At 43.8% G+C, this 26821-nt stretch overlaps 2 protein-coding genes across 3 annotated transcripts; one reads left to right on the top strand and one right to left on the bottom strand.

Annotated features, from left to right (window-relative positions):
- The first annotated feature begins 3139 nt into the window (after positions 1-3139).
- VSTM5 (V-set and transmembrane domain containing 5) lies at positions 3140-15828 on the top strand. 2 transcript variants are annotated; one of them, XR_010467698.1, is made up of 5 exons: positions 3140-3408; positions 6755-7084; positions 7184-7324; positions 8876-9000; positions 11816-15828. XR_010467698.1 is itself a non-coding variant. In XM_065039466.1 (4 exons), exons 1-4 carry the CDS (start codon positions 3324-3326, stop codon positions 8917-8919), a joined length of 600 nt encoding a protein of 199 aa, XP_064895538.1. In that variant the 5' UTR covers positions 3140-3323; the 3' UTR covers positions 8920-9369. The 2 variants fall into 2 exon arrangements, 1 of the variants encoding a protein (XP_064895538.1); XM_065039466.1 differs by lacking the exon at positions 11816-15828 and having other exon boundaries at positions 8876-9369.
- On the bottom strand, positions 12479-26487 carry MED17 (mediator complex subunit 17). Its single transcript, XM_021291527.2, has 12 exons — positions 26208-26487; positions 25457-25623; positions 24918-25137; positions 23464-23600; positions 23279-23363; positions 21257-21409; positions 20296-20426; positions 18953-19137; positions 18172-18309; positions 16975-17092; positions 15595-15754; positions 12479-13946 (listed from the first exon to the last, which is right to left on the bottom strand). The coding sequence occupies exons 1-12, from the start codon at positions 26437-26439 to the stop codon at positions 13741-13743; spliced, it is 1932 nt and encodes a 643-aa protein (XP_021147202.2). The 5' UTR covers positions 26440-26487; the 3' UTR covers positions 12479-13740.
- Between the last annotated feature and the right edge of the window lie 334 nt (positions 26488-26821).

Here is a 26821-nt window from a genome sequence, read left to right as displayed (position 1 = left end):
CACCCTTTGCTCCCACCCAGCAGAACCAGCTCCACGCTGAAGCCTTGCACCCATGCACAGGACTCACCACTGGCTCGTCCGCAGCATCCTCTTCAAATTTTATCCCAACAGCAGGAGAGATTTCCTGAGGCTCATCCCCCATTGCATTTGGAGTGCTGGGAGACAGGCAGTGACTCAAAGGGGCCAAGCATCAGGGGTAAATTTGGTGATAAGTTGGCTGATAATCAATAATACAGCTATTATTGGTACTCCTTGAGGTCAAGTGATTCACACTGTAGTCACTGGCTGATGGGGCTGCACCCCATGGTTCCAAACACCACCCCCTACGGTGCCGCTCGCCACGGCCACGCTCCTCCACAGGCTGTCAATAGGGAACCTGTCCCGAAAATCCCCCCTGTCCTCTGCTGTGACGCCACGGGCTCCCACCCTGCCCAAAGCGCTCCCCATTGCTGCCGTTCCACACCGAGCTGCATTTCTGCTTAAGAGAAATCTCTTCCTTTGCAAAGGGGTTGTTTGCAGCACAGGGGGTGAAAATGTTGCTTGCAATGGGCTCTCGGGGAGAAAGGAACCAGATGGCTTCCAGATAAATTTATAAAAATTGGGTTAAATACTTTCTTAATACTGGACATTTTGTCATATGCATCACTGAGGTGCATTTTATACTAAGAAAACCCAACCTCTAGACGTTTTATAATTTCCTTCTAAAAAGAAGGAATCTGAAAGCTCTTTTGTTGTTATTGATGCTGAAAACAAAAATTCATTTCTTATCCCCGGGCTCAACATTTGACCTATGCTGCAAGGACAAAAATCCCCACATTTGGGAAAAGCTTCAGATGTGGATTTCAACTTCATGACTATCGTCTGCCTTTCTGATAGGGTGGATTACATCAATACAACCAGTGTGATATATTTTTAATTACTCAAATTTCAATTCATTTTATATGAGCATATACCCTATATGTTGTGCTGCCAAAACAGATCACTGAGCCAAGAGCTCAAAAATAATTTAAATGAAGGTTGAAATAAATGGAAAAGGAAAATGACATAAAGTCACATTACCACAAGACCTTCTTAAGTGTCTTTGGGAATAAAACTGCCATGAAGCAATGGGATCAGGAAGAAGCTTTGCCAGCGGGGACCTCTCCCAGGGGAAGGGCTCTGCAGCTTTCTCCTGTAATCTCATTTTCAGCAGGGACACCCAGGCACGATGTCGGCCTGACGCAGCAGAGGTGATTTGGCCAAGCACAGCTCAGACAGATGGGGTGGAAGGGAAGCACTTCGTAGGCTGCCTCTGTGGATGAAGTGCAAACACACTTTCAGGCATCCCCAGCACCATGGCAGGCTGCAAAACCTACGTGAGATCAAATATTTGGGCAGTGTGTCCTCACTGACTTCTCTCCTCCTGTCCCTTCACCTGATTTTCATTGCTGAAGCTTCAAGAGATGCACCAGAAGTCAGAGAAGCTGGAGATTTTCTTGCACCCTGAATAAAACAGATGAGCCCTGGAGTCCATGCAGATTGCACCCTATTGCCAAAGCCTGACCTAAATCCTAGAAGTTCCCTCTGAGGTGTGCAGGTAGGAAACCTTAAAGTCACATGGAGGCTTTCATCTGGCTGTACCACACTCATTGGAAAGCCCCAGGGGGAGCAGGTCCCCCACAGCTGAGCCCTGAGCAAGCCCAGCCCCAGTCCTCCTCTGTCCCCTGCCCAGGGCTGTGCTTCAGCCACCCAGACCCTCACAGGACTCACTTGTCATCCTCGCAGACAACCAGTACGTAGGGAAACCTGCACTAGTCACAGGATCACAGAATTGCAGAATGTCAGGAATTGGAAGGGACCTCGAAAGATCATCCAGTCCAATCCCCCTGCCAGAGCAGAACACCCAGATGAGGTTACACAGGAAGGTGTCCAGGCGGGTTTGAATGTCTCCAGAGAGGAAGACTCCACAACCCCCTGGGCAGCCTGTTCCAGTGTCTGTCACCCTCACTGAGAAGTTTCTTCTCATATTTAAGTGGAACCTCCTGTGTTCCAGTTTGTACCCATTGCCCCTTGTCCTATCATTGGTCATCATTGAGAAGAGCCTGGCTCCATCCTCGTGACACTCACCCTTTATATATTTATAAACATGAATGAGGTCGCCCCTCAGTCTCCTCTTCTCCAAGCTAAAGAGCCCCAGCTCCCTCAGCCTTTCCTCACACAGGAGATGCTCCACTCCCTTAATCATCTTTGTTGCCCTGCACTGGACTCTCTTCAGCAGTTCCCTGTCCTTCTGGAACTGAGGGGCCCAGAACTGGACACAATATTCCAGTCCACACAGTGCAGTGGGAGATGTGGCTGCCCAGTGTAGAGGGCTCTGGCAGACCCCTCCCATCCACTCTGAGAAGCCTGTGCTGACCAGCAGACTGAGGCGTCTCTTTTATCCATGCCCTACCAAAGAAAATTTGAGGAAACAAGAGGAAGAAGGGGATGGAAGACCTGCAGAAGGGCCATCCTGGTGTTTAATTCTTTCCCCACCCTGGGGGTGCACATGGCTTCTGTAGCATCTGCCCCTGAGCGAGGATGAATTTTCAGGACTGGGGCACTGGATGTTTTCTAATCACATTTGTCCCTAGCTCATGCTGTCCGAAAGAAAAACAAGCATTTCTAGGGACCTCCTCTGGAAGACGTTGGAAGGAAGAGAAGAACACACAGTACTTGTGCTGGATACAGCAGGATGGGAACCAGGCTCATTTTCCAGCGTGGTCATCTGAGACGACCCTGGGGACACAGATGCTGCTCTCATCCCCACCATCTCACCCGCAGCATCAACAGACTCCTCGGGGCGACAAAGTTCTTTTTAACACCCCGACGCGAAATTCTCCTTGCAGATGGGTGTTTCCTTAGCAATCATATACACACACACGCACACACACGCACACACACACACACACAGAGCATCCTCGATGGAGTGTCCCCAGCCCTGGGCACGGCTCGCCCGCCCGCTGGGAAGCGGCAAAGCGGGCAGGGCTGCGGCCCCCCCCGGCCGCCCATTAGTGCCCATTTCCTGGCTGGGGCGATGGCAGCGGGCCGGGCAGCGCTTTCCCTTCCTCAGCCAATTGCATCCTCAATCCGTATCGGAGGATCGCGGGGTGTGAGGCGTGGGAGAGCCCGGGGGCCGGTGCGGCGGGCGCCGGGGGGAGCAGCGACCGGCGCCGCGGCAGGAGTGGGAGGAAGAGGAGGGAGAGGAGCGAGGAAGAGGCCCGGGGCGGGCAGCCCCCGGGGTCAGGCCGCGCTGGCCGGCCCAGCCGCTTAAATGCAACCCCTGGGGCACCGGCTTCTCTCTGATGAGACCGCTCCAGGGCTGCCGGGGACGGGGCGTCGTCGTGGGGACCGTCACCCTCTGCCTGGCCGCCGGGTGGGCTCTGCAGAGTAAGTGTGCGACTCCGGCCCTTTCTCCCCTCCGCTTCCTCCCCCGGCTCTTTCCTCCTCCTCTTCCTCGCCGCGCTACCCCCGGCATGCGGCGAAAGCCCTGCCTGACCCCGCCGGAGCGCGGAGACCTGCGGGAGGGGCTGGGGACGGGACATAAGGGGGCTCGGGCAGGCAACGCTGCTCTCCGCAGGCTGCAAAAGGCCTGGGAAGGCTCTGAAGAAGCGGGGGAGCGGAGCGGAGCCAGCCCGGGGCTGCAGCCCGGCCGCGGAGCTGCGGCTGAGGGGGGACGAGCCCCCCAACCGCTCCGGCGGGCACAGCGCCGAGCAGCCGCCTCCCCGCGGCTTTACCAGTGACGGCGGGGACAAGCATGGAGGAGGAAATAAATTCCTTTTAACCAGCCCGAAGGGCTTCAGCTCACCCTTGGGAAGCGCAGCGGCGAAGAGGGAATCACAGAATCATAGAACAGTTTGGATGAGAAGAGACTTTCAAAGGTCATCTAGTCCAACCCCCTGCAATGAGCAGGGACATCACCCAGATCAGGTTGCTCAGAGCCCTGTCCAGCCCGGCCTTTAACGTTTCCAGGGATGGGGCATCTACCACCACACTGGCAAACTTGCTCCAGTACCGCCGTCGTTGCAAAAAATTTCTTCCTCATGTCTAGCCTGTATCTCCCTTGCTTCAGTTTAAAACCATTACCCCTTCTCCTGTCGTAACAGGCCCTTCTAAAAAGTCTGTCCCCATCTTTCTTACCGTCCCCTTTTAAGTACTGAAAGGTACTTAAGGGAAGGTGGATTTTAACCCAGCGCCCCGTGGGGGTGCGGGGAGACAGGGCAGCACACGGAGAGCCGGCCAGTCCTCTGCAAGTGACAGCCAGAGTAGGCTGCAGCCCCCCCACACCTGGGAATTGAGGTGGGCAGTGCCACCGGGGGGAATTGTTTGGACAAGTCCGCTGTCTCCTTCATCATCCGGGTGACACTGAAGGGTGAAGGAACTGTCCCCTGAGTGTTAGAGCTCCAATTTGGAGCTGCCCCCCCATTTTAGAAAGCCTGCTTGGGGGCTCCTGACTGCCAGCCCTTTTCCACCCATTGCCCAGCACGCTGCAGGCCCGGCTGTGTTGCTACAGCAGCTTTGACTCTCAGCCAGGTGAATACTTTGGAGTGCAGCAGCAGCGTGCCAGGGACAGCAAACTTGCTGCACTTTGAGCAGCACCAGTACCCTCCTCTGTGCATGTTGTACTGGGTGTGAAGGGTCTGGTTTTGCAATCAGCAGTGCACGATGGCCTTGCACTGTGCTGCAGGTGGGTGTAATGTTTGCTCTCAAGGCTCATGCAGCTCTGTTTAGATTAGACCGCTTCAGGTGATCTGGGCAGACTATGTATTAAACATATATTTGAATGGTTATTGCATTGCCTTTTTTGGCTTTGTGTGCTGGGTAGGGAGAGAACACATTTGCAAATAATTTAATATAAGTATTATTAGGTTTTTTTACATTTACCTTGCAATCGTGTATTTAAAAAAAAAAAGCCATACCCTTATCAAAACATAAAAGGGTCACTGAGTGGTGAGACACTCAGTTACTGTCTAGTCAGAAACAGAGCAAAAGGCCTACTTTAAATAAACATGGAGCAGAAAACAATTAGAACAATTTGCAGCGATTATCAGCGTTTCGCGTCTGTTCTGTTTCTCCAGCTGGCACAAACCCCATTTCACAGCCCTGGTTAGTCTCTCCCGCACACAGGCTGGAGGGCAGAGCACAGCATAGCTGAGGATGTGCTGGGCTGCCCGGAAAGCATCATGTCCCTGCCAAGCAACACGAGCATGACAAGATACCCATGGAATGGGGATCCCAGGGGTTTTATCTGGGCACAAGCTGAGATCCCATCTGCTTAATAAACAGATAGAGGCTGGGGCTTTCTCCTGTGCCAGTCCCCTAGGTGTGGACCTGGGAATCACACTGGGTTCTTGAGCTTCCCAGCCTTGCCTTGACCAGCAGAGTTTCTGAATTCTGCTACGGATTGCAAATAGAGTGAAGTCGGCTTGTAAATCATTTACCCATCTCTCCCCATTTGTGGTTGCTTTGAGGTTTTGCTGGCCAGAGGGGGTTTCTTATTTTCTAACAAGGTTTTTTAAAGATTTTTTTTTTTCCCTTGGAGATTTTTTCTTTGCTTTTTTTAAACCATTTTTTCCCTGAAGTCTGCAAAACCTCCAGGGGCATCCCCAGGGGTCCAGCGTTGCGCTCCTGCAGTGTAGCTGAGGGTCTCATCCTCCCTACCTACTGCGTTGGAGACACGTGCAGCTCAGCATTATTTCTTTGGTTCTGCTATTGCATTCAGGCTGTTGGCACAGTATGAGAGGAGAGCGGGTGAGCTGCTCCAAGCCAAACCAGGAAAGGTCATTCCCCGGTGAGGCTTACTCTGTGCTTTATCTGCCTTTTTGCCTGGTTTGATTTTTGCGGGTAGATAACAGGATTTCAGTCTCTAGCCAAGTGTCTCAAACATGCCACTAATTATTAAAAAAAAAAAAAAGTATGCCAATTGAAACTTGGATGTTTGGTGTTTATCCAAATCTTCATGCAGAAATTATTGCAGTTACACATTAAACTACATGGTCAGTTCAGTTTCACAGTGTTATGAACAACTCTGTAATCACATCAGTTGGAACTGGGTGAGAATTAAATATTCTTTCATGTGCATTTTTTCCTGGAAATCATCAGGAACATGAAGTCCCTGACTTTGAGTGAAACTGGGCACCTTTGATTACATGCAGTGTGTCTGCACTGGCATATAACCTGCTGCCTTTATGAAGCTGTTGTCTCAAACATTGATTACACATCCTGAAAATATTATGAAGTCTTTGCCAAGTCTTCACATACTTAAGCCTTCCACAGTTCTTGCTTTCGGGAGATGGTAATTAATTTAGTAGGTTACCTTGACCATGGTGATTAAACTTTCCACTTAAATGCAAGATTTTAAAGGAAGGCCAGTTGCTGATTAATACAAAAGCGTTGCTCAGAGTTTTCAGAAAATGTTACACTCCCTTTCCCCAAAAGATTTGTCCAAAGTCTGCCCTCATGGGTATTAAAATGCAGAAAGACATATAATTACTTGTCCTGGATGGTGGCAGTGTTTCTCCTGCCTATCACTGATTTAAAATGTGTATTTACTCTTTAATTTAAGTATTGCTTTTATGGTCAGGAGAAGGAAAGAGAAACTGCAGAGCATAATCCATCCTCTCCTAAATCAGACCACTGTGATGGGTAGGATGAATCACGCCCCAGAGGTCCCGTCCTGCCCAGTTCAGTTGGTTCAGCATCACCTCCACACTCATCACCCTCCTTTGTCTTTCAGCTCCTGGAGGAGTAACATTAGTTGTGCCACAACCCAACATCAACGCAACGGTGGCACAAAACATCCTCCTCTCAGTTGAATACTCTTGCAGAGGCGTTGCCACCATTGAGTGGAAGCATGTGTCCAGCTGGGGCACCACCAAAATCGTTGAGTGGAAAAGTGGGAATTATATCAACATATCCACGGTCTACAAGGACAGAGTGACCACTTTTGAAAATGGCTCAATACAGCTTCTGAACGTGGGCGTGAGAGATGCCGGCTACTATTTTATCACTGTAACTGAGGAGCATGGAACCAACACCTACGGCACCATCATAGTCAACGTTTATGGTACAAACTAGATGAGAGTTCTTGGCTTTACATTGTCTTTCAACATTAATCTGCTCATAATCAATTTTATAATATTATTTTTTCCTATCCTCCCTGCAGAGATCATCTATGAAGATTTACATTTTGTAGCAGTTCTCTTTGCATTTCTCGCCGCAGTATCTGCCATTTTGGTCTGCTTCATGTGGCTGTGTAATAAATCTCTGCGTCTATTTCAGAAAAAGACAACACACAAACTAACAGGTATCTTGCTAAGAATGCCATCAAGGTATAGGGTTTTCAAGTCTGAATTTTTAGCCTAAAATTCACTTGTGATTTGGGCCATAAAGGTGCTAAGCAGGGACACTGAGAAACAAGACTGGAAGGGCTAAATTCAGTTACCCTGTTCAACTCTTTACTAGCTGAGGCAACAGAATAATAAGTATTGAGTTGCAAAATGATCCACAGGACATCTACCTTATACATTTTACATCGAAACTGCAAAACACTTCCCAACATTGCTAACTGCAGAACTTAGGGAGAAGAGGCCAGAGCTGCAATAACCCCCATCAGAAGGCAGGAGACAAAGTCAAGAGCATCAGCAATGCTCTCGGGGTCTGCATCAGAGGTATCTCCTACGGAAAAATACTCAAATGGCCCTTGGAAGTGGTCCCCACCTCATTTCACGGAGGATTGCACCCCTCCTTCTCCTCTCAAACCCCCTTTCATCTGTCCTCATGTTTGATCCAGTTGCAGACTCCAACAAACACTGGCTAATACCAAAACCAGACTCCTAAAACACGCCAAATACACCAGGCATGAGAAGATCAAGAGAACACAAGGGCTGCACCAAAGGGAACGCTCACACACTAGAGAAGCAGTTTCCAAGCCCCAGCCAGGGATATTGAGCCCAGGCAGCAAGACAAGGTCCCACGCTGCAGGTCTGGGCTCAAGCTCTGGGCACATGCTTGGGATGGGACATTTCTTTTACCACTTCAAAACATATCAGGCATTTACCTCCCTTCTTTGTAAGTGCAAATCCACTAGTGGCTTCTTGTCTGGTAGGTAAAAGGTCTGTGTTTCTTTAATAAGCACTGCTTTACGTGGTTACACTACAACAAGCAGCCTAAGTACCAGTATTTGACTAGAGCAACACAGACACTCAAGAATCCTAAGCCTCATGGCCCAGACTTTGTGTCAACTCTGCAAAATTTGGTATGAGATTAATCTGGCTCAAGCTGTCTTTTCCTTTCTGCTGCTGACCTACCGTTCTAAGCGCTGCTGCTGTTTTCATGGTGCACACACGGCTCATGAACTTCTGTAGCTACTGAAAATTTCCCTATCATGCCAGAATATACAGGCTTTGGTTTGGATAAAGCCAATCTTCCTCGAGAGCCGAATCAAATACAGTTAATTGGCAGGGTTCAGGAAAACCACAGTTCTGGAGACTTGCTTTGTCATCTCCCAGAACATGATCCGAAGCAGAGACCTAACTTCTGCCCCCGTTCCACTTTAGAAGAGCCCTCCTTTCAGAAGCCACAAAGAGAGGTATAAGAACAGGCCCTAAGGACTTTGCTTTTCATAGTCTTTAGTCTTGTACTGGAAGAAACCAGCGTCACACTAAAGATTGTGAGGGACTCTTTCTGCAGTTCCATGTTTTGAAAAAACATATTTAAAACGTAACTGTATATAAGTAAGCTTGAGCTAATATTAAAAAGTTCAAAATGTCTCAGCTATTAAGACAGCATTGTTAATTTTGGAATGCTGGTCTTCCAATCCATTTGCCAATCAATAACAATATCCTTTTATTTGCAGCAAGTACAACAGAAGAGATTGAATTGGACACCATTGAGTGTTAGCCAAGGACTGCCTCATAACAAAAATAACAATTCTACCTCAGGAAAAAGTATTGGCAAAGAAAGCGAGAAGAAACCTAAAAGGTAAAATGTTTGTGGCTACTGTAGAAACATCCTGACTTGCAACCTAATAGACATTAAATCAGCAGTGCCTGATGCAGCCGTTTTGACCTGTGAAGTTTTCGGTCAAGAAAAGAGTATGCTTTCATGCTGAGCACGAACACATTTTTGTGGCTAATTAATAAAATCTACAGCCTCTACCACACTTAAAACCAACCAACCCACCCTCAAAGATCAACCCATAAAGGAAATGATCATGGTCTTGAAGGACACCTGTATATTGGCTACAGCAAGTCTCCTATTACAGCCAGAGCTGCCATTAGCATCCTTCAACATAATAAATGTAATGTCTAATTACAGTATTATATTAAAAAATTAATTGCAAGGATTGAATCCTGTTTATTGTGCCTATGCTGCTACTTTGGGGTGCAAGGCATTTCCTGAAGCCCTGGAGACAAACTGTAATACTTCATGAGACAAAACTGACTTTGAAACAGCGCCGAGCTGGTCAAAGTTCCCCCACTTGCGTTTCCAATTGTTTACACTGCCCTGGGGTTTTAAGACACATCTTATGACATTACTAGAGAAGGTTGTTAAACAAGAAACCATGCACAGGCACTGAAGAGGACGTCGTCTATAATGATTAGAGGGTGCAGATAAAATACTGACACATCACACCAGTGGGGTGGCAAAATACTAAACAGTTTCACTGTGAAAGATAGCAAGTCCTCTACAAACTTAGGCTACTGACAAATAGTCTATCTGGGAAGAAAAGCTAAACCAGCATTACTTAGAAATTCAGTATTTACAAATATGGTCCTGAAATTGCTCTTGTTGAGGAGCTACCTTTGCTTTCCTGTGTTGCAAGAAAACATGAAATGATCGAACTAATGTTTTCTTGAATCTGCATACTGCACTTACGTTTTCTACCTGCAGACCTACTGAGTAGAAAAACATTTGGTTTTATGAGTGAGAAAGCACTAAACTGAGCTTCAAATTACCCTGTTTTGATTTTGTAACCAGAAGAATTCTGCAGCGCGAAATAAACTTTGAAAATGTAAGAGACCACGGCCCAGTCTGTGTCTGCAGACTGAGCCCAGCTGCTGCTACTGCCTATCCCATGCTTCGGCTCACTTGTTTGTAAAGCCCCTTACAGTTCAGGCTGACAAAGCTTTGCCCCTGGCCAGGGACTATGATGCTATGGGTTAGATTTGGAAAAACAGAGGCTTTCTTACCAAGTGCGTAACAATGTAGGTAGGTGCCAAAGAGGCTTTTTCCACAGCACCTGGTACACAATCCCTTTGAAAAGCCATCCCTGGATTGAACTGGCCATTGGTAGTACAAACAGCCTCACCTACTCGTAAATGTGAGTAGCAGATCCAGCTGGTTGCTCCTTCCTGCATCTCAGAGATCAAATAAGGTGAGAAACTTAAAAAAAAAAAAAAAAAGAATAATCCCACTCATCTTGGCAAAGTAACAATTTGTTCTAATTCCTCAATTTAAGTATATATTACCAGTCTTCGGTATCTTTGGGTCAGCTAAGCTTTGACAACACAGAAGTCATAAGTGCATCTGTTTTAATCACCAAACTTGAAGTACTTTGTAAAGTATCCATATAGCATATGGAAAACATATTAATACAACAGATATTAATAATTTAACATCTCTATTTGTTCTGTTTACCATTCCAGATTTTTTTTCAGTCTCTAAATCTTAGAACTTGAATGTGATGCTACTCATTAGGCTGAACTGAGTATATAGCAGGTGCTCTGCCAGACGTATTTAGGAAGTATGAAAAGTGCAGCTTATATGTAACACCATTATTATTATCTGCTAACATTGACTTGAATGCTGTGACTGCCAAAGCCAAGAAATGGATAGAGGCATGAGTGACATTTGAACACACTGCTGCAAATTTGGAGATGACTTACACTTTTAGACTACAGTATTTGAAGGCCGAGATGAAAATAGAAAATGACCACTTAAAATTCTTAAATTTAAGATGCACTATAAACAGCAGTAAGAGGTTCCCAGTTCACACAGTTCTGCCTTGCTCAGCAAGTTCAGGCACCTGTCCTCGGGTACTGATGCTGGTGCCAACCTTGCTCTTAGGCAGTAATATCTTAGAATAACAATAGGGATTCAAATAATATTCAGTGAAGACATACAGTACACTTAGCCTATGTACAGTTTCCTTGTAGGCAGTTCCTCACTCACAATTTTACACAGAATTTAACATGCTCACTCTATATAGGTAGGATCGCTTATAAAATATTCACATTTTATTAAACTGATGCTTGTCAATAATAATATGTGATTATATATTTACTATATTATTAACAATAATAATGATCATCATAATAATGATGAATGTCAGTAACATTCGATACACTGAATGTGAGGCTAAGCTGTCTGTAGCAGTTTCTTACAACACTGGAGGTACATGAAGTATATAAAGTCTTACAGCAAGCTGTTGAAGTTTAGCAACTAATAGCTATTCTTACTCCAGTTGTGAACTCTATGCAGAACAGCAGCAAATTTAACATGGAGAACATTCCAAGCGATCAAAGGGATAAAGGTATTTTGCATTTAAACTTTAATTAAAGAGACGTCCAAGTTCACAAGATTGCTTTGGCAATCAATTGTAAAGGTCTTAATCATCCACTAGTGTCTTCATTTCATGTTCAGAGATGCACTACCAAGGATTTCAAGATGGTCTCCCTGTTAGAAGCCTCATTTGTCTGGTTTCCATTAAAATTAGGAATCCCTGTGTATTCAACACTAAAAGACAAACTCTCCAGGTCCCTAATCTTTGTTTGTATTTTGTGTTTGTTTGCAGCTTGGCCTGGAAGTCTTGAGAAATGTCTTCACAGCTCATGTGCAGCACTTGCACTTCTGCAACACCACAGACGTCCTCTTGCATCCCTTGTTTCTATTCAGTAGGGGACAAATCCTGCAACTCTGAGATCCTAACAGCTCCGCATTGACCCTATTACTTGGTAACAAAAAGCTTGTTTGACAAAAAGGACATCACTACATGCAGACCTGTCAACTGAGGTTAAGAACAGTGAAGTGTAATGACACATTTAAGTTTCATCTGCTAATTATTACTAAGAGAAGATCTGTTGTGCTGCCAAGAGTCAAAAGAGCCTCATATACAATCGGAGGCACAAACAGGTGGATCAGGCTGTTGGCTGAACAAGGAACAAACCCCCCTCTGCTGGCCAAGCAACAGGCGGTGCATATAATTCACCCGTCTTTTAAGAAGATCAAGAGCCTATTTTTAACTAGTATTTCTTCATTTTCAGAAGTTGTCTTAGGTAACTCATCAGAACCTGAAAGGAAAACTCTTTCTGTCTCATAGTTCAGTTGCACAGAAGCAAGTACTTCAAGGAACTGTAATAACAAGATGTTCTGCGCTGGCAAACACCAACAGAAGTAAGTACAATAGCTGCTTTGGATACACACCGAGGAGCAGCTTGCCACAAGCAGTTGCTTAATATATATTTCCTACAACTGCTCTTTATTGCTCAACAATTCAGCAAAATAACAACTGTCACCGTACAATTATGACGTCCAATTCAAATATGTTCTATGTCCAAGAAGTTCTTACAGATACATACACACACCTCATAACACAAAACATGGACATAAGTCTGAACCAACTCATACAGCCAGGTTTCAAAAATTGCTTTAGCAATTAATCATCAAACAAAAGAAAAGCTTTGTGCAACACCTTTCTAGAAGCTTCAAGAAAGCTACAATGGCAACTGAAAAAAAAAGACAAAAGCATGACTCTTTTGCTTTAGAAGCATTCTAAAGAGCTGACCTTCAGGAGGGTATTATTTTCTTTCCCTAGATGATAATCAGTAACAGTGCAGGGGGAAAAAAAAACAGTGTGGAGATCCAAGATGTACTGCATAAGTTACCTGCTTCTATCCAGACATTAATTCACACAAGTCACCCACAAACTCAAATTGTCAGAGTTTTGCAAGCAGAGTAAGACCCTTTCCTCTACATGTTTGCAAACAACAAGGACAGAAAACACAAAGTAACTGATACCACAGAGGCTCATCTAAAGATGTTTGCCACAAGCTGTGACATGGTAACACTCTCAATTTAAACAAATTGCTAAGTAAATGTATCTCTCAAAAAGAAATGGGTCACCCAGAAGCCAATGTACAAACTCCAAGTCAAGAATGTCTTGCAGCGAAGACTGTTCCTTCTGTTTAGCCTTAATTCTTGACAAGCGAGCTCTGCTTCTCCTCCTTCCCACTTCTCATTGAATGAGTCCATCAGCTCCCCCAAGGATACCTATTCCCTGCAGTATAAGCTGCCACAGGGCTTATAGATAGCACAACTCAATTCTCATCGTTTTAATCTTTCAGAAAAACCTGCAAAGATCCATTGAGAAAAAGTAGGGGCGTAAGGGGAAAGGGAATGACTCCGAGCAGACACATTTCATGTAGCAAAGGACTACTGAATTTAATTTTATAAAAGAAAAGTACATTACTTACTCAGCTATGTTAGTCTACATAGAACAATCTGCAAAGATCCAGCTGAAAGGAACTTTTCCCAAAAGTTGTAATTTATATGTAATTGAAAAAGTTTTATTACAAACACTACAAGGGACATGTATTTGTACAGGAGAGAAGTTTGGTTTCGCTTTCTTGTACTGCCCCATAGGTTTCCTTTGCTGCACAGGCAGTGATCATTTGCAGCGCAGTGATGGGTCAAAGGCTGCACGGGGAGGCTGACGGATTATTAGCAGGGAGTTAGGGCGGCCATGAGGAGTTCCATTTTGTACACAAAGTTACGTCCTTCCATTTTATTCCACTGCACTTCCTTGAACGGCCCTCGAAGGTGATTCCACTTGTTGTCTTGCAGTACATCACCTTTGGGGAGATCCTTGCACTGACTCCGTGGAAACTGAACCATAACTTTGCTGCCGCTTTCCGGACCATTACGTACTGCCATGAACAGAGATGTTTATGAGCATTTTTACACTGCAAGAACCCCTCACATTAAATATCCTTCCTTATGTATGCTATATACATTACTCCTACTCAATTCCAAACATGCTGAAAGCAAACATGGGAAATGATCTTTTTTTTAAAAAAAAGCTTTTTTCTCTTTGAATTTTCTGTCTCTCATCTCCCATTTCTTTATTATTTTACTGCCTTAGCACTGCATGTTCTTGCTTAAAGCAAATGAGAGAAATATTTGACAAAAAAACCCTTTACAAATGGGGGGGTTTCTCTAGTGATGCCAAGAAGGTGGCTTTTTTTCTGATTCTTGCCTTGGATGTATTCCCCCCCAGTATCTTGAAAACCATGATCAAAAAGATATTGTTTCTAATGGATTTCTTTCAAATGGACAGGAATAAAACCACTCAGGATAGCTGTTGCTTTTAATCACAAAATTCTGCAAGACTGGTGGAGGTGTGGTGGTGTTCTATGGGCTTGGGTAGGTTTTTGTGTTTTGATGCTGGCTGGTGGTGGTCTGTGTTTGTGTTTTTTAAATAAACAGTTAGTGAGCTAACACGTAGCCTTCCCCTCACCTACCAAGCTAGTGTTCTACAAAGAAATAACTATCAAGCTGAATGAACATAATTTCTCCTTCATAAATTGATGCTGACTATCCCCCGTCACCTTCTTCTCCTTACTATGTTTGGAAACTGTTTCTGGGACTGGTTTTTGGCCTCATCTTCCCAGTAATTGCAATGAGGCTGACCAGGCTGTAGTTCCCCAGTTTCTCCTTGAAGACAGGTTGTGATATCTGCCTTCTTCCAGTCCTCAGGAATCCTTCCTGATCACCATGACCTTTCAAAGGTGATCAAGAGTGGCCTTACAATGACATCAATCAGCTCCCTCAGCACTCCTGGATACATCCCACCCGGTCCTGTGAACCTGTGTATGTCTAGTCTGTTCAAAGGTTCTCCAACTCCATCCTCTGCTCCAGAGGGTAAATCGTCTTTGCACCAAAACTTCCCCTGGGTCTCAGGGACCCGGGATTCCTGAAGGTCAGTGCTGAGACCAAAGCAAAGGCGGCACCAAGTACCTTGGCCTTCCCCATGTCTTGTGCTACCAGGTCCTCTCCCCATTTAAAGGCAGGCCCACATTTGCCTTAAGTCTTCCTTTTGCTGCTGACAAATCTATTGAAGCTCTTCTTGTTGCCTTCTATATCCCTGATATATCAACCAGCTCTCTTGGACCCATCTTCTCTCCATCCCATGGAATGGTATCCCATAGGATTCTTCCAAGAAGGTCCCTGGAGAGACCAAACTCTGTTCTGGTTGAGAGCTGTGATCCTGTTGTTTGCCTTCCCTTCTCTCAGGAACTCGATGGTTTCTGTAATCTGTTTTTTCTACGCTAATTCTAGTATTTTAAAGCCTGTGTAATTTAAATCAGGTTTATATGAAGTGGCTTACTGGGCAAAGTATTGCTTCTATTTAGGTGTCAATTCCATACACAAAGAGATTGTTTCTAGAATATTTTGCCCAAAATTGAAATGATTCTATAGAAGTCTAGAGGCTATCTCAGAAAGAGACTTACAAAGTCTGTAAAATTTGCTTAAGCATGTTAAGGTTTTCCACACATTCACAATAGAAAACACTACCTGAAATGGCATAGTCTCCATTTGGTGATGCCACAGTTATTGCTGAAGCATTGCCAATACTCTCCACCGGCCCCAAGCCAACATGATTACTGAAACTCAGCACATGCCATCCCATAACCTTCGCAAGCTGCTGAACTGCATGTACTTGGTGCTGTGACATCTGAAAAACAACAAGTGATTCATCTTCTCTTCAGTATTTGCACACCACAGAAAATAAACTGCTTACTGGTTTTACCAAGCTTTTTTTCTTCTGCTATACAGCAGTCATTTATAAAACTGACCTTGTCTTATAAATTCTCTAGTTTCAGAGGAACTTGTTTTATAAAACATATATGCTACATAAGTGCTAGTAGAGCTTTTTGTGTTATTTGAATTTAGACTAGTTCCTTTGCACACTGAGAAGACCACTGTATTAAGCAAACTATGCAGTTAGATTATTCAGGTCTCAAGAACTAATTCAAGTGATACAAACAGGATTTTGAAATAATACTTTATCTGAATGGAAATAAGACTTCTGCTGTAAAATATGTAAGATCTGTGAGAGTATTATCATAGCAAACTCAGAAAAAAAGTTGAGGCTCTCAGATGCATGATCATCTCCATTAATGTTCACGTGTAAGCATAGAGCTTTAACTGCTTAAAAGTTTAAATGCTAATGATTTTCTGTATCACAAACTTGTAACAAGGAAGTATCTGGCACTGTTCAGAAGTTCTCTGTGAACAAGCCTGAAAACATTTCACCAGAAAGAGATACCCTCAGCAGAATCCACTTCAACTTGTTTTCTGTGTTGTGGAGTTTCGTGTCACTGCAACAGGCCAACCACTGTTATTAAATACTTGTATTTTGAGTATTTATAATGCAGAGTAGGGAGACTGTCACTTCTGAATAAAACCAGCGACTCGCTCTAAGCAATTAAGAAAACACAGTTCATTCAAATATCAGCTGATTTAGTAATGGCTGATGCAGAGTGAACAAGACAATGTTGAAACAGCAGCAATTGTGGGCTCATTAAGATCTCTACTCTAGACAGGACCTGGTTGCAGTAAGTTTCATATATTGAATACCTTTCTGTCTGCTATGACTCTCACTGACTTGTTCTGAAGTAAGCAAAAATCTTAGTACTCCCATGATGATTACCATAAAGAAATGTATTTTAAGTGGGAGGGAAAATATTATTACTACTGACCTTAGTAAAACTGGAAACTCACGGTTGCTAAAGTCATCATACAAACATACTGAAAATAGGAAGGTGGATGACTGAATTTTTCACTCTGTATTTAAAGTTCTCTCACATTTTCTACACAGACAAAGGTGAGATTTCAACAACTTCTGTTTCCCAAACACTAAAAGAAAGGGAACAATAATGTATATGAGGCTACCTGAGATAAAAGGAAATCCTGCAGTTCTTGCTCTTGATGGGACAATGTAATAACTCTTCCATCTCTGTGCACAACCCTGATCTGTTCAACTCCGATGTTCAGTTGTAGTTGAATGGATCTTAGAAGACAAGATGCGTATTTATTCAAAATGCATTACAACACTTAGAAAAACAAGAAACTAAGTACACAGAATTCCTCCATACATTGGCAAGAACTCTAAGATGAGGATGGTGCAAAGCCTATGGAACACAACAGCAATTCTGAACATTTCCATTTCATCACTCAGCGCAACATCTCCCCCCACACTGCAGGGGACATGCTCTGTGACATGTTCCCAGACCTGGGCCACCGCTTCTTCAGGTCAAGGAGCCTCCTGAGGCGTTTCACAGCTCCCTGCCTGCCACTGTACCCAAGTGTCCTTCCAGAGGTGCAGGGAAAAATGAGGTGTGCTCAGGGCCTGGCCTATCCTACAGCCAAGACTTAGGGAGCACATAGAATCACAGCACAGAATCATAAAATCATTTCAGTTGGAAGAGACCCTCAGGATCATCGAGTCCAACTGTAACCTAACGAACTCTAGCACTAAACCATGTCCCATGTGCTCTGGAACTGAGACTGCAAATCGCACCAGTGACACAGCCAGAGAGGACTGCTCAAAACGGTAATAACAACTGGGTCACCCACAGTCAATGCAGCTGATAATCCACTGCATGGGCATTCGTTTCTGGAACATGAAATCTCTTATTTTGATGACAAGGTGCATAACTAAGAGCATGAATTACATGAGTACCACATTTCAGTACCTATGCAACCAAGCTAGGACTGCACACTAGCTCTCCATGACCAGACTGGAAGTTTAGAAGCCAGCATTCACAAAGATACTTTATATTCAATTATCTTTATCCAAACTAAATCTCCCCTGAAACAGCCACTTTCACCTTCAATTCCTTATTTGAAAGAAAACTATGATAGTTAACTACTTACTAAGTTTCTTCATTAACATGTAAAGTGGGGGGAAGAGTTTTCTCAGGGTGGCTGTTCCCTCAACAGCTCAGAAAAAGAAACACTCATATACAAATAATGGGTTCCTACTTGTCTGTCTGAAGACAACCTAAACTTGTGAAACACAACCCGAACACACTCTGTCATTGCTGCATGCTTCTACAACTAGGAAGATGCATGCATTTGCATACTTACTTGCATATTTGTTCATATCCTTGAGAAGTGATTAGAACTTTGACACTGGATTCATAAACATCATTTATATTGGACCAGTGAGCCTGAATCTGAGGATCCTCAATACGACTCGCCAGACTGTCAATGGTTCGAGCAGTTCTAGAAGACAAAGACATATTCCATGCACAATAATCGAGACAGCTTGTGCTACTATCTTGTTTAAAGGAAATCAGTAGGTTATTAATTTGTGGCGGGTTTTTTGTTTGTTTGTGGTTGTGTGTTTGCTGTTGGTTTTGTGTGTGTGTGTGTGTGTGTGTGTGTGTGTGTATGTGTGTGTGTGTGTGTGTGTGTGTGGTGCACACACAAATCAACGGAACAGTGTGGATCAGTGTTCTATTTCAGCATCATCCTGCTGCTAATGAAGCACACTTGCTTTCTCTGTACATTTCACATACATTCTGAAGCAGTATCAAAGTGGTACTACTCAGTATCACCTACTGCACAGCAAAGAATAGTAAAAAAGATTTATGTAGTTTAAGAAAAGTAAGGACGATTAGCAGCAGCCTGTGTTGTAACTGTCACAGAGATCTCAAAGAAATCTGTTGTGGTTTGTTTGGTTTTTTACTAGCTGAGTGTTGTTTGCTCATATTTCATGTTGTTGCTTCTTAGTACTTAAAAATAAAGACTATTTTAACAGTGAAGGAAGAAGTAGCTATTTTTAAGAACACCGAACAAAGATCTATTGTATTCTACATAATATTACATTTTATTGTAACTTTAATAAGAATAGCTTGTGACCTACCTGCGCCTCAAAAAGATGTGTTTTGCCTGCTTTATTATCTTTTCCAGAAGTCCTTCATTTGACTGTAAAGAACTGATATCATTTTTATCAAAAGCCTGGGGTCCTGCAAGTCTCATTCTCTTATGGCCAAAAGGGGCACTAGCCGGATGCGGCATCACTGTTGAGCTCAGGGTTTGCTTGTGACACTGCGACAAACAACAAATGTTATAAAGGGAAGTGGCCAAATAATGTTTTTTTCAGTAAATAATACATATACTACAATATGCTGTTTCACATCAGGCTTTTTGAGATACATACTTGCCGAAAGCTCAACTTTTTTACTTTATAAACTTGACAGCACTATAAAGCCAGCTTTACACTCGTACTTTGGCTCCCCTGTTTATGTGGTTCTTGCAAACCTCATGGAAAGTGATTTTTTTAAAAAGCTGCAAGCTAAAAAAAAAATGGGAGTATGGAAGTAGTTGCTACTAATAAGTCTGCCTTGTATACATGTCTGGAGACAGAATGGTCAAACAAAAATAGAGGAAGCATTTGAGAAAAAAAAGATTTAGCAACCTGTTTAAAGTCAAGGAAGGAAATTCACTACAGAGCTGAGCACTGAAAGCTTCATGAAACCTATTGCAGTGTTTAAAACACTGGACTATTCCACACGACTGCATGAGTTGCGGAGCCATGCTCTAAGGCACGGGGTGTCAAATTCATGTTCACCGGGGGCCACATCAGCCTCGCAATTGCTTTCAAAGGGTCAAATGTAATTTAGAACTGTATAAATGTAACTACTCCTACATTTAGTTTGACACCCCTGCTCTATGGAGACAAACAGTCCCTAGAACATGGTTTCACAATTGTTTAGGTATGTAAAATTGTGCTCTTCTCCTGAACCGACGCAACCTCAACCTTCTACCCCAGGTCCTTCTGCTTGACTATATGAGAATCTAAAACACTGAAGCAGAGAAGCAGACGTCCAAACAAATGAAGTTACTATGGTAATTGATTGTTCTTTCTTTATGGGATACAGTCTGAACAGATGCTCACTGACCAGCACTAATTAGACGCGAAGGAAAAAGGGAGACTGATGAGCTGTGGTGGAAAAAGCTTGCCCAGCTTTTCTGATGTAAGCAGTCAGGCCTGAGGTTAAACGCAAAACTAGTGCTTCATGAAAGCATTAACTGGAATTCCCCAACCACCTAGACAGGTTTACAACCTCACGGCAGCTTGCCTTACGCACACGGACAGAGCACAGCTGGCCTCTGGTGGCACTCGGCTGGTACAACAGTGCTGCACACTGTGGAAGACTGAACAAAAGCCAAGAACTCTTCAGTATTTGACTGTAAATGCATTACCTCTCTGATTAGTTGATGCAAATTATGTTCCAGGACATAGAGATGATCCTCTGGATTCTGTTTTTCAGAAGCAGACTTCTGTGATTTTTTGTCATTGGAAGAGTGGCACAGAGAAATAGACAACTGCAAACCTGTATGAAGCAGATTACAAACAAAATGAGAACACGATTTTCAAGGCTACTGAGAACTGCTTTTCTTCACGTTTTATAGATGGTAGTTTTACAACCAGTATTCCCTGTATCAGAGAAAACCAAAGAATGATGTTGGAGAGCACAGCACCAAAGGCAAGTAAGACTTGCTACTCACTGAAGTGTTGACAGGCCAACTATTAAACTCACTAGGTGCATTTCACACCAATTTCTGTGACGCTCCTACACAAAAATAAATCCTCAGGACCCCATTCCTTTCCCAAAGGAATAATGATTTACCATCATATAAATTTTAAGCAATTCAGAAACATATTGTTCACATGATGTTATCAGTTGTGTACCCCTGCTACGAATAGAGGATTCACCAGCCGATTCTGAGCCTCCTCCTTGCCATTTAATTACCCTCACTGAAGATTACTGGCCCCCATTCTTCTGAAAACCCAGTAACTCAAGTCTTAAATTTCAGCTGCTTGCAAACCAGAAGCAATGACTTATGCACAGCTCCAAACTGCGATGTGTACGGGGCATTACAGTTGACAGCTTTAGGTGCTACTGACAAAAATACGAAGAAAAACAATCCAAAATCCACACAATAAAATATGAGTAGTTTAGAAACTGAAGTGCAGCATCTGAATGTTTCTATCATAAGCAAGCAAAATTCAAATTCTGGGAAACTCTGGTTTTCAAAACCTCTGAAAAACAAGAGTGTTTGTTTTCAAGAAGATAGCCTTAAAAAAAAGTCACATCAATCAGAATCTCAGTTCACATTTAAGAAATAGTCAGAGGTCAAGAAGTCTTAACAAGTTTCCTACCTGGGAAAGGTTGGGAGATTATCTGATTTTTCACAACAATGTGAGGAATTTGCGATTTAATTTGAACAGCCTCTCGTGACAGCTGGGCAAAAATTTCTTTACATAAAAGAACATTCTGTGCAGTCTCCAACTTTGTCTGCCAGTGCGGAGAACCTGAAAATATAAATCGATATTTGCAGGAGGAAAAAGTAAAGAGAAGCTACCTTTTGTTCAGATCCTAGATACTGTACAGTAGCTACAAGTAATCACTAAGATAAGGTAATCAATAACTTCCATCCAAATAAAGTCTTTTCAGAATTTTATCCCAGTTAAGCAAGCACTTTAAGATCTAATGCATTTTACTTAGATTTTACATAAGTAAATTGTGAACTGCTGCTCCCTTCTGGAACTGCCTATTGTACTCCCAGGTCTTTTGTGAACTCTGCTAATGAACCTCTGCTGCTTCAGTCGCGATCTACTTTCAGTGATACTTCAAGCTTTATTAAACTCACTCTGCAAATGTCCTGGTTTGGTTAAAACAAGACCAATTCTCTGTCAGTGAATTTTCCTTTCAGTTAGTTTCTTCTAAGTAACTGCATTTTTCTGAAGTTTGCTGCATGTTTTTCAGACAGTGTTTTCACCTATGGAGCTGATAATGCCCAATGTTTGCATTTTTACTGAGCTAACAGCAGGAATGCTGTGCAGAAGAGGCCCAGGTTTATCTTTAATTGCTATAGCAGCCAAGGTCGCTGACAGACCTCTTATGTCCCATAAGTGAGGGAGTCGTACTTGCGGGGGGGGGTGGACAGAACAGGTGACCCAAACTGACCAGCAAGGTATTCCATGCCATATATGTCATATGCAGTTTAAAAGCTGGGACATCACAAGGGTCTCACTCTCTTTGTCCATGGCTGGCGTCTGAAAAGGACCCCGCCTGTTCTTCTGCATGCAACCCTGACCCTGGTTCCAGTCTGCGCATCCATGAATCCAGTTCCTGTCTACTGTGGAGTCCAGTTCAGGGCTTCCTGGTGGCTGCCCTGCAGATGACTTGCTACTCTGGGAAATTCCACACTGGTTTTATGTATTTTGCATTATTTTCTCTCATTATTAGTATTATTAGTAAAGTTTTGGGTGGTGATTTTTTTTTTTTTAGCTTTCCATCTTGCAAGTCTCTGTCCCCTTTCCTCTTTTCCCCGTTCCTTAGCGGGGAGGGGGAAGCTAACAGAGAACATCTGCCACACTTTATTGTTGCCTTGCAATAAACGATGACAACAATGAACCACCAAATAATGTTAAATTCATGTATGTGCTTTCACAGGATTTACAGGTCCAAAATTCTTGGAAGATTATAGTCTGAGTAAGCACATGAGCTCTACAATGTACCCTGGATACCATACGAAACATCTACATAGAACAGCATCCTGTCTATGTTCAAGACAGAGCAAGCACCTGTGACACAGACCACCATGAAATAAAATCCTGTCAATTCTTTTTAATCTTAAAGGATAAAGGATGAATTTTTAATCCCAAAGGTTTACAGCTTCACATATTGGCACATATCAAATGAATCAATATAGTGTCTGCCAGGTGAGCTGTTGGTAAGTAAGGCACATACTGTCTGCAGAGTTTCAGATCCAGAGAAAACACATGAGCCATGGAAACAAGTGATGCACTTTGGGCAAAATGAAGAGTGAACAGTCACTCAGTTCAGCTGAACTCATGGGATGCAACTGGCTGAAACACAATACATTGGTTTGCTTTCAGTTATGTGCACAAACTTTTAGCGACTAACAAAAGGTGTGTGAGAATACTTAAAATATAATCCTAGTAACTTTGTTTCAGAAACTGATTAAACACATATGAAAATCTGAAGGAGTGTGCTTTGAAAGTATCGTGTTTCCAAAGCACATGCAGCCTCTAAACAGAAAATTTCAGTTGAAAGAAGAGTGAACAGGAATATTTTTATTTAAATCTATGTGCTAAAATTTTCACATGCAAACCCATTTCTTAAGAACGTGCTCAAAAAACAACATATGGCTGTACCGGGTTTTGATTTTGGCATGGGTCTTCTAAAGAGATTGACTGTCCCAAGGTCACCAATGTCCGGAGCTTGTTTCTGAATAGAAACCTAAACAAAAGAGAACGTTACTTGATGTTTGTTCTTTGTTGCAAGCATACTAACATCAAAACAAAGCCCACGCTATATCATTAAAGTTACTCTGGCAAACCTTGATATAGGCTGATCCCTCTAAATCACTTGGAATTTGAACATCCAAAGGACAGTAATCCTCAGGTATCTTTTTATCCAGGTCAATGTCTGTGTTCTTTATCACCTCAAATGTGCCGTGATGAAGAAAAAGGGAGCCTAAGAAAGGAAGAACAAAGATACACATACTGTACATCAACCATCTTCTGCAAACAATGAAGCTTATACCTCTGTTTTGCAAGAAAATGTATTTCTAAGTCTCCAAACCTCCATAGTTGTGACTGACTTAAATTTCTTAATGACTTCTTAAAAAACAGGTAAATTAGAAAGCTAATTCAGCACATCAACATCTCAGTCCTCCTGTGTGTGATGTGTAAGTTAGCAAGTAGTATTGAACAATTATGGGAGAAAACCAACAGTGTTTCTAAATGGTGCCAGTAGATGCAGGGAAGGAAAAAGGTATTTGGTTAAAACAAGAAAAAGTTAACTGCCCAGTTTTGCAAGCAAGTAGTTTAAGGTGCAACACCCCTACTGAGTTAAAGGAATGCTAATCATGTTTGGTTTACAGTCTTAAAACTACAACAATGTTCTGTCTGTAAAATACGACTGTCCCAGATGGGACAGATAAAAGCAGTTGCCCACATCTGTCCTAGTGCATCCTTCTGACACCCAGGGCACTGTTCATCTAAAGAGACAAATCCTGGGCTACAACTACAGTTTCTTCATCAGTACAAGATGAATAACCCTAAATTTGTCCTTCCCCCACTTCACTGATGACAACAGAAGCACAACATAACCAGTTCAAATGCCTGCTTTGTATCTACATCTTAAGTTTTGTGAGAACCTGTATTCACTCTTTCACTCCCTAACTGGCTCCAGAACTCTGGGTTGGTTACCCTCTCTTGCTGTAATCTCTGAAATGATGCAAATTCTCAGCATCACCTCTCACATGTGTAGGAATAACATGTAGAATAAACCTATCTTCAACAATGCTCTTTAGTCATGCACTTTAGTTTTAGTTAGTCCTCTGAGGAGCAGGGAGTTAAACACAAAGATCCTTATGAGTCCCTTCCAACTTGAGATACTCTATGATTTGATCTTTGCTAGAGGAAAATGCAACATACTTCTTAATATTTTTAAAAGGTTTCACAGCCTGTAGGTAAGAGCCAAAGATTTACAAGCTCTACATGCCAACCGATCAATTCCATTGCCAATGCAGAATTGTTTCTGTAAAGCAATCTTTACTAGAATCCCACAGTTAGCCTTTAAAATCACTTTCAAGGTTGAGGATTAGCATGATATTTTTCCTGATAATAAAAGAGGCTTCCTCCTATTATAATCCTATCTCATAATTACAATGAATTTTTATTATGTTGTATTATTATTAGAGCTATCCCATCTGTTCTTCCAGTTACATAAAAAACCCCATAAAATATGAATACCCATTCTTGAGAAAAACAAGACCCTAGTGTTTACCTGCACTTCTGTAGCTCAGATCCCCCAGAATCTTGTCTCCTACTTTTCTCAGCTTCCAGTGTTGTCTCAGTCTTAGCAGTTCAGAGTTGAAGTCTCTTTGTCGCTTATTTTCCTGGTTTTCTGCAACTGATTTGGATAATCTCTCTGCACCTTTCAAGAGAATTTGAGCTGCTCCAGCTAATGACTTCTTTTTTGAAATCAACTGTAGAAACTGAGGATTCTAGTAACAAAAATAAAAAGAGAAAAAGAGAGTTGCATCTTAATTCTCAAAACGAAAATTATTAGTGGAATCTAACTGACAGTGACCGATAACTTTTGCTGGATGTTCACTAACTTATTCAGAATTACTTTCACACCAGCATTATAGAGCCACAAGCAGCATTTTTACTTAGAGCTCCAGCAAAGGGGCCTTTGGTACCAGCCTCACCTCCCAGTCTCCACCTCACCCCAACCCATAAAGCACCATACCAGCACATCGCAAGGAACATTTTACTAAATCACATACGTATCACACACGAAAAAAATTCAATGAAATATACCTGTTTTGGAGGAATAGGATCCTGCATAACCGGGTCTAGAGTCATGAACTTTTTATCCTTCACAATGCTAAGAACATCATACAAGACACACATCTCAGTCAAGGCGCTTCTTAGGTTGTTCCTCACTGAATCCCAAGGCCAGAGGGATGGCTGAAACTTTACCAACCCTAAAAATAGGACAAAAGAATGGGAAAAAAAAAAAAAAAAAAGATAGTAAAAAGTAATGGTGTAAGGCCCATTTTTAAGCCAGAGAGAGATGACAGAACAGTTTGGGTTGGAAGGACCTTCAAAGCTCATCTAGTCCAACCCCCTGCAATGAGCAGGGACATCTTCACCCAGATCAGGCTGCTCAGAGCCCCGTCCAGCCTGGCATTCCTCCTGGGATGGGGCATCCACCACCTCTGTGGACAACCTGGGTCAGTGTTTCAACACCTTCATTGTAAACAAATTATTTTTCATATCTGGCTTGATTCTGCCCTCGTTCAGTTTAAAACTATTACCCCTTGTCCTATTGCAACAGGCCCTGATAAAAAGTCACAATGGCCTGAAATACAACATAATTGTGTAACATCTGGATCTACTCTTTTCCAGTTTACCACTGTAATTCACTCGGTCATGCAAATCCCAGCCTAATCCATGGCCAATCACGGGAATCCGCGGGGAAGGGTTCTCCAGGCCCGTGCGGCTGCAGGCCGGGCACCCCCGCAGCCAGAGGGCCCGGGCCCGGGCCCGGGGCCCAGCCGCCCCTCACCTTCCTCATCCTCCGCCTCGCCCGGCTCGGCCCAGGCGCGGCCCGCCGAACCCGGCTCGTCCTCCTCGGAGCCGGAGCCCTGGCTGAAGTCGATGCGCTGCGCCAGGCGGGCCAGGTTCTGGGACATGGAGAGCGGCTGCAGGTAGGTCTCGCTGCCATCCAGCCCCACCTCCTGCACTTGCTTCTCGCACGCCGACTCGATGCTGATGCGCACGGCCGGCGCTCCCGCCATCTTGCCGCGACCTCCGGCCGCGCCTGCGCGCGCCCTCCGCCCCGACTACGGGTGCCGGGCGGGAGCGGGAAGAGAAGGGGCGGGGCCAGCGCCGGGGGCGGGGCTCGTCTGGCCCCGGAGAGGGCGGAGCCGACCCTGAGGGGCCGGGCGGGTTGAGGGGGCTGGTCGCGGACGGAGTGGGTACCCACGGAGCTGCCGCGTCACTTCCACGGCCCGTGAGAACGCGCGGCCGCTTTTTTATCCTCCCGCGGCGCAGGTGAACCCCAGCCCGGTGTCGTCCGCAGAGCTGCAGCGACTTGCGTGTTCAGCCTGCAGGAGACTGAAGAGAGAGACCTCATAGCGGCTACGGCTTCCTCACAAGGGGAGGAGGAGGGGCAGGCGC

This window comes from Columba livia, chromosome 1 (genome assembly GCF_036013475.1).
Source record: "Columba livia isolate bColLiv1 breed racing homer chromosome 1, bColLiv1.pat.W.v2, whole genome shotgun sequence".
Lineage (NCBI taxonomy): Eukaryota > Metazoa > Chordata > Aves > Columbiformes > Columbidae > Columba > Columba livia.
This window is presented reverse-complemented; position numbering and strand designations above follow the sequence as displayed.

What these genes read in the sequence shown, in the direction of transcription:
- VSTM5 (XM_065039466.1), top strand. Translation starts at nt 3,324, where the DNA reads ATGAGACCGCTCCAGGGCTGCCGGGGACGGGGCGTCGTCGTGGGGACC. An exon ending in CGCCGGGTGGGCTCTGCAGA is followed by an intron (nt 3,409 to 6,754) that starts GTAAGTGTGCGA and finishes TTTGTCTTTCAG; the next exon opens with CTCCTGGAGGAGTAACATTA. An exon ending in GACAACACACAAACTAACAG is followed by an intron (nt 7,325 to 8,875) that starts GTATCTTGCTAA and finishes TTTTATTTGCAG; the next exon opens with CAAGTACAACAGAAGAGATT.
- MED17 (XM_021291527.2), bottom strand. Translation starts at nt 26,439, where the DNA reads ATGGCGGGAGCGCCGGCCGTGCGCATCAGCATCGAGTCGGCGTGCGAG. An exon ending in TGCATCAACTAATCAGAGAG is followed by an intron (nt 19,138 to 20,295) that starts GTAATGCATTTA and finishes TGTTTGTCGCAG; the next exon opens with TGTCACAAGCAAACCCTGAG. An exon ending in CACATCTTTTTGAGGCGCAG is followed by an intron (nt 18,310 to 18,952) that starts GTAGGTCACAAG and finishes TTTGTCTTCTAG; the next exon opens with AACTGCTCGAACCATTGACA.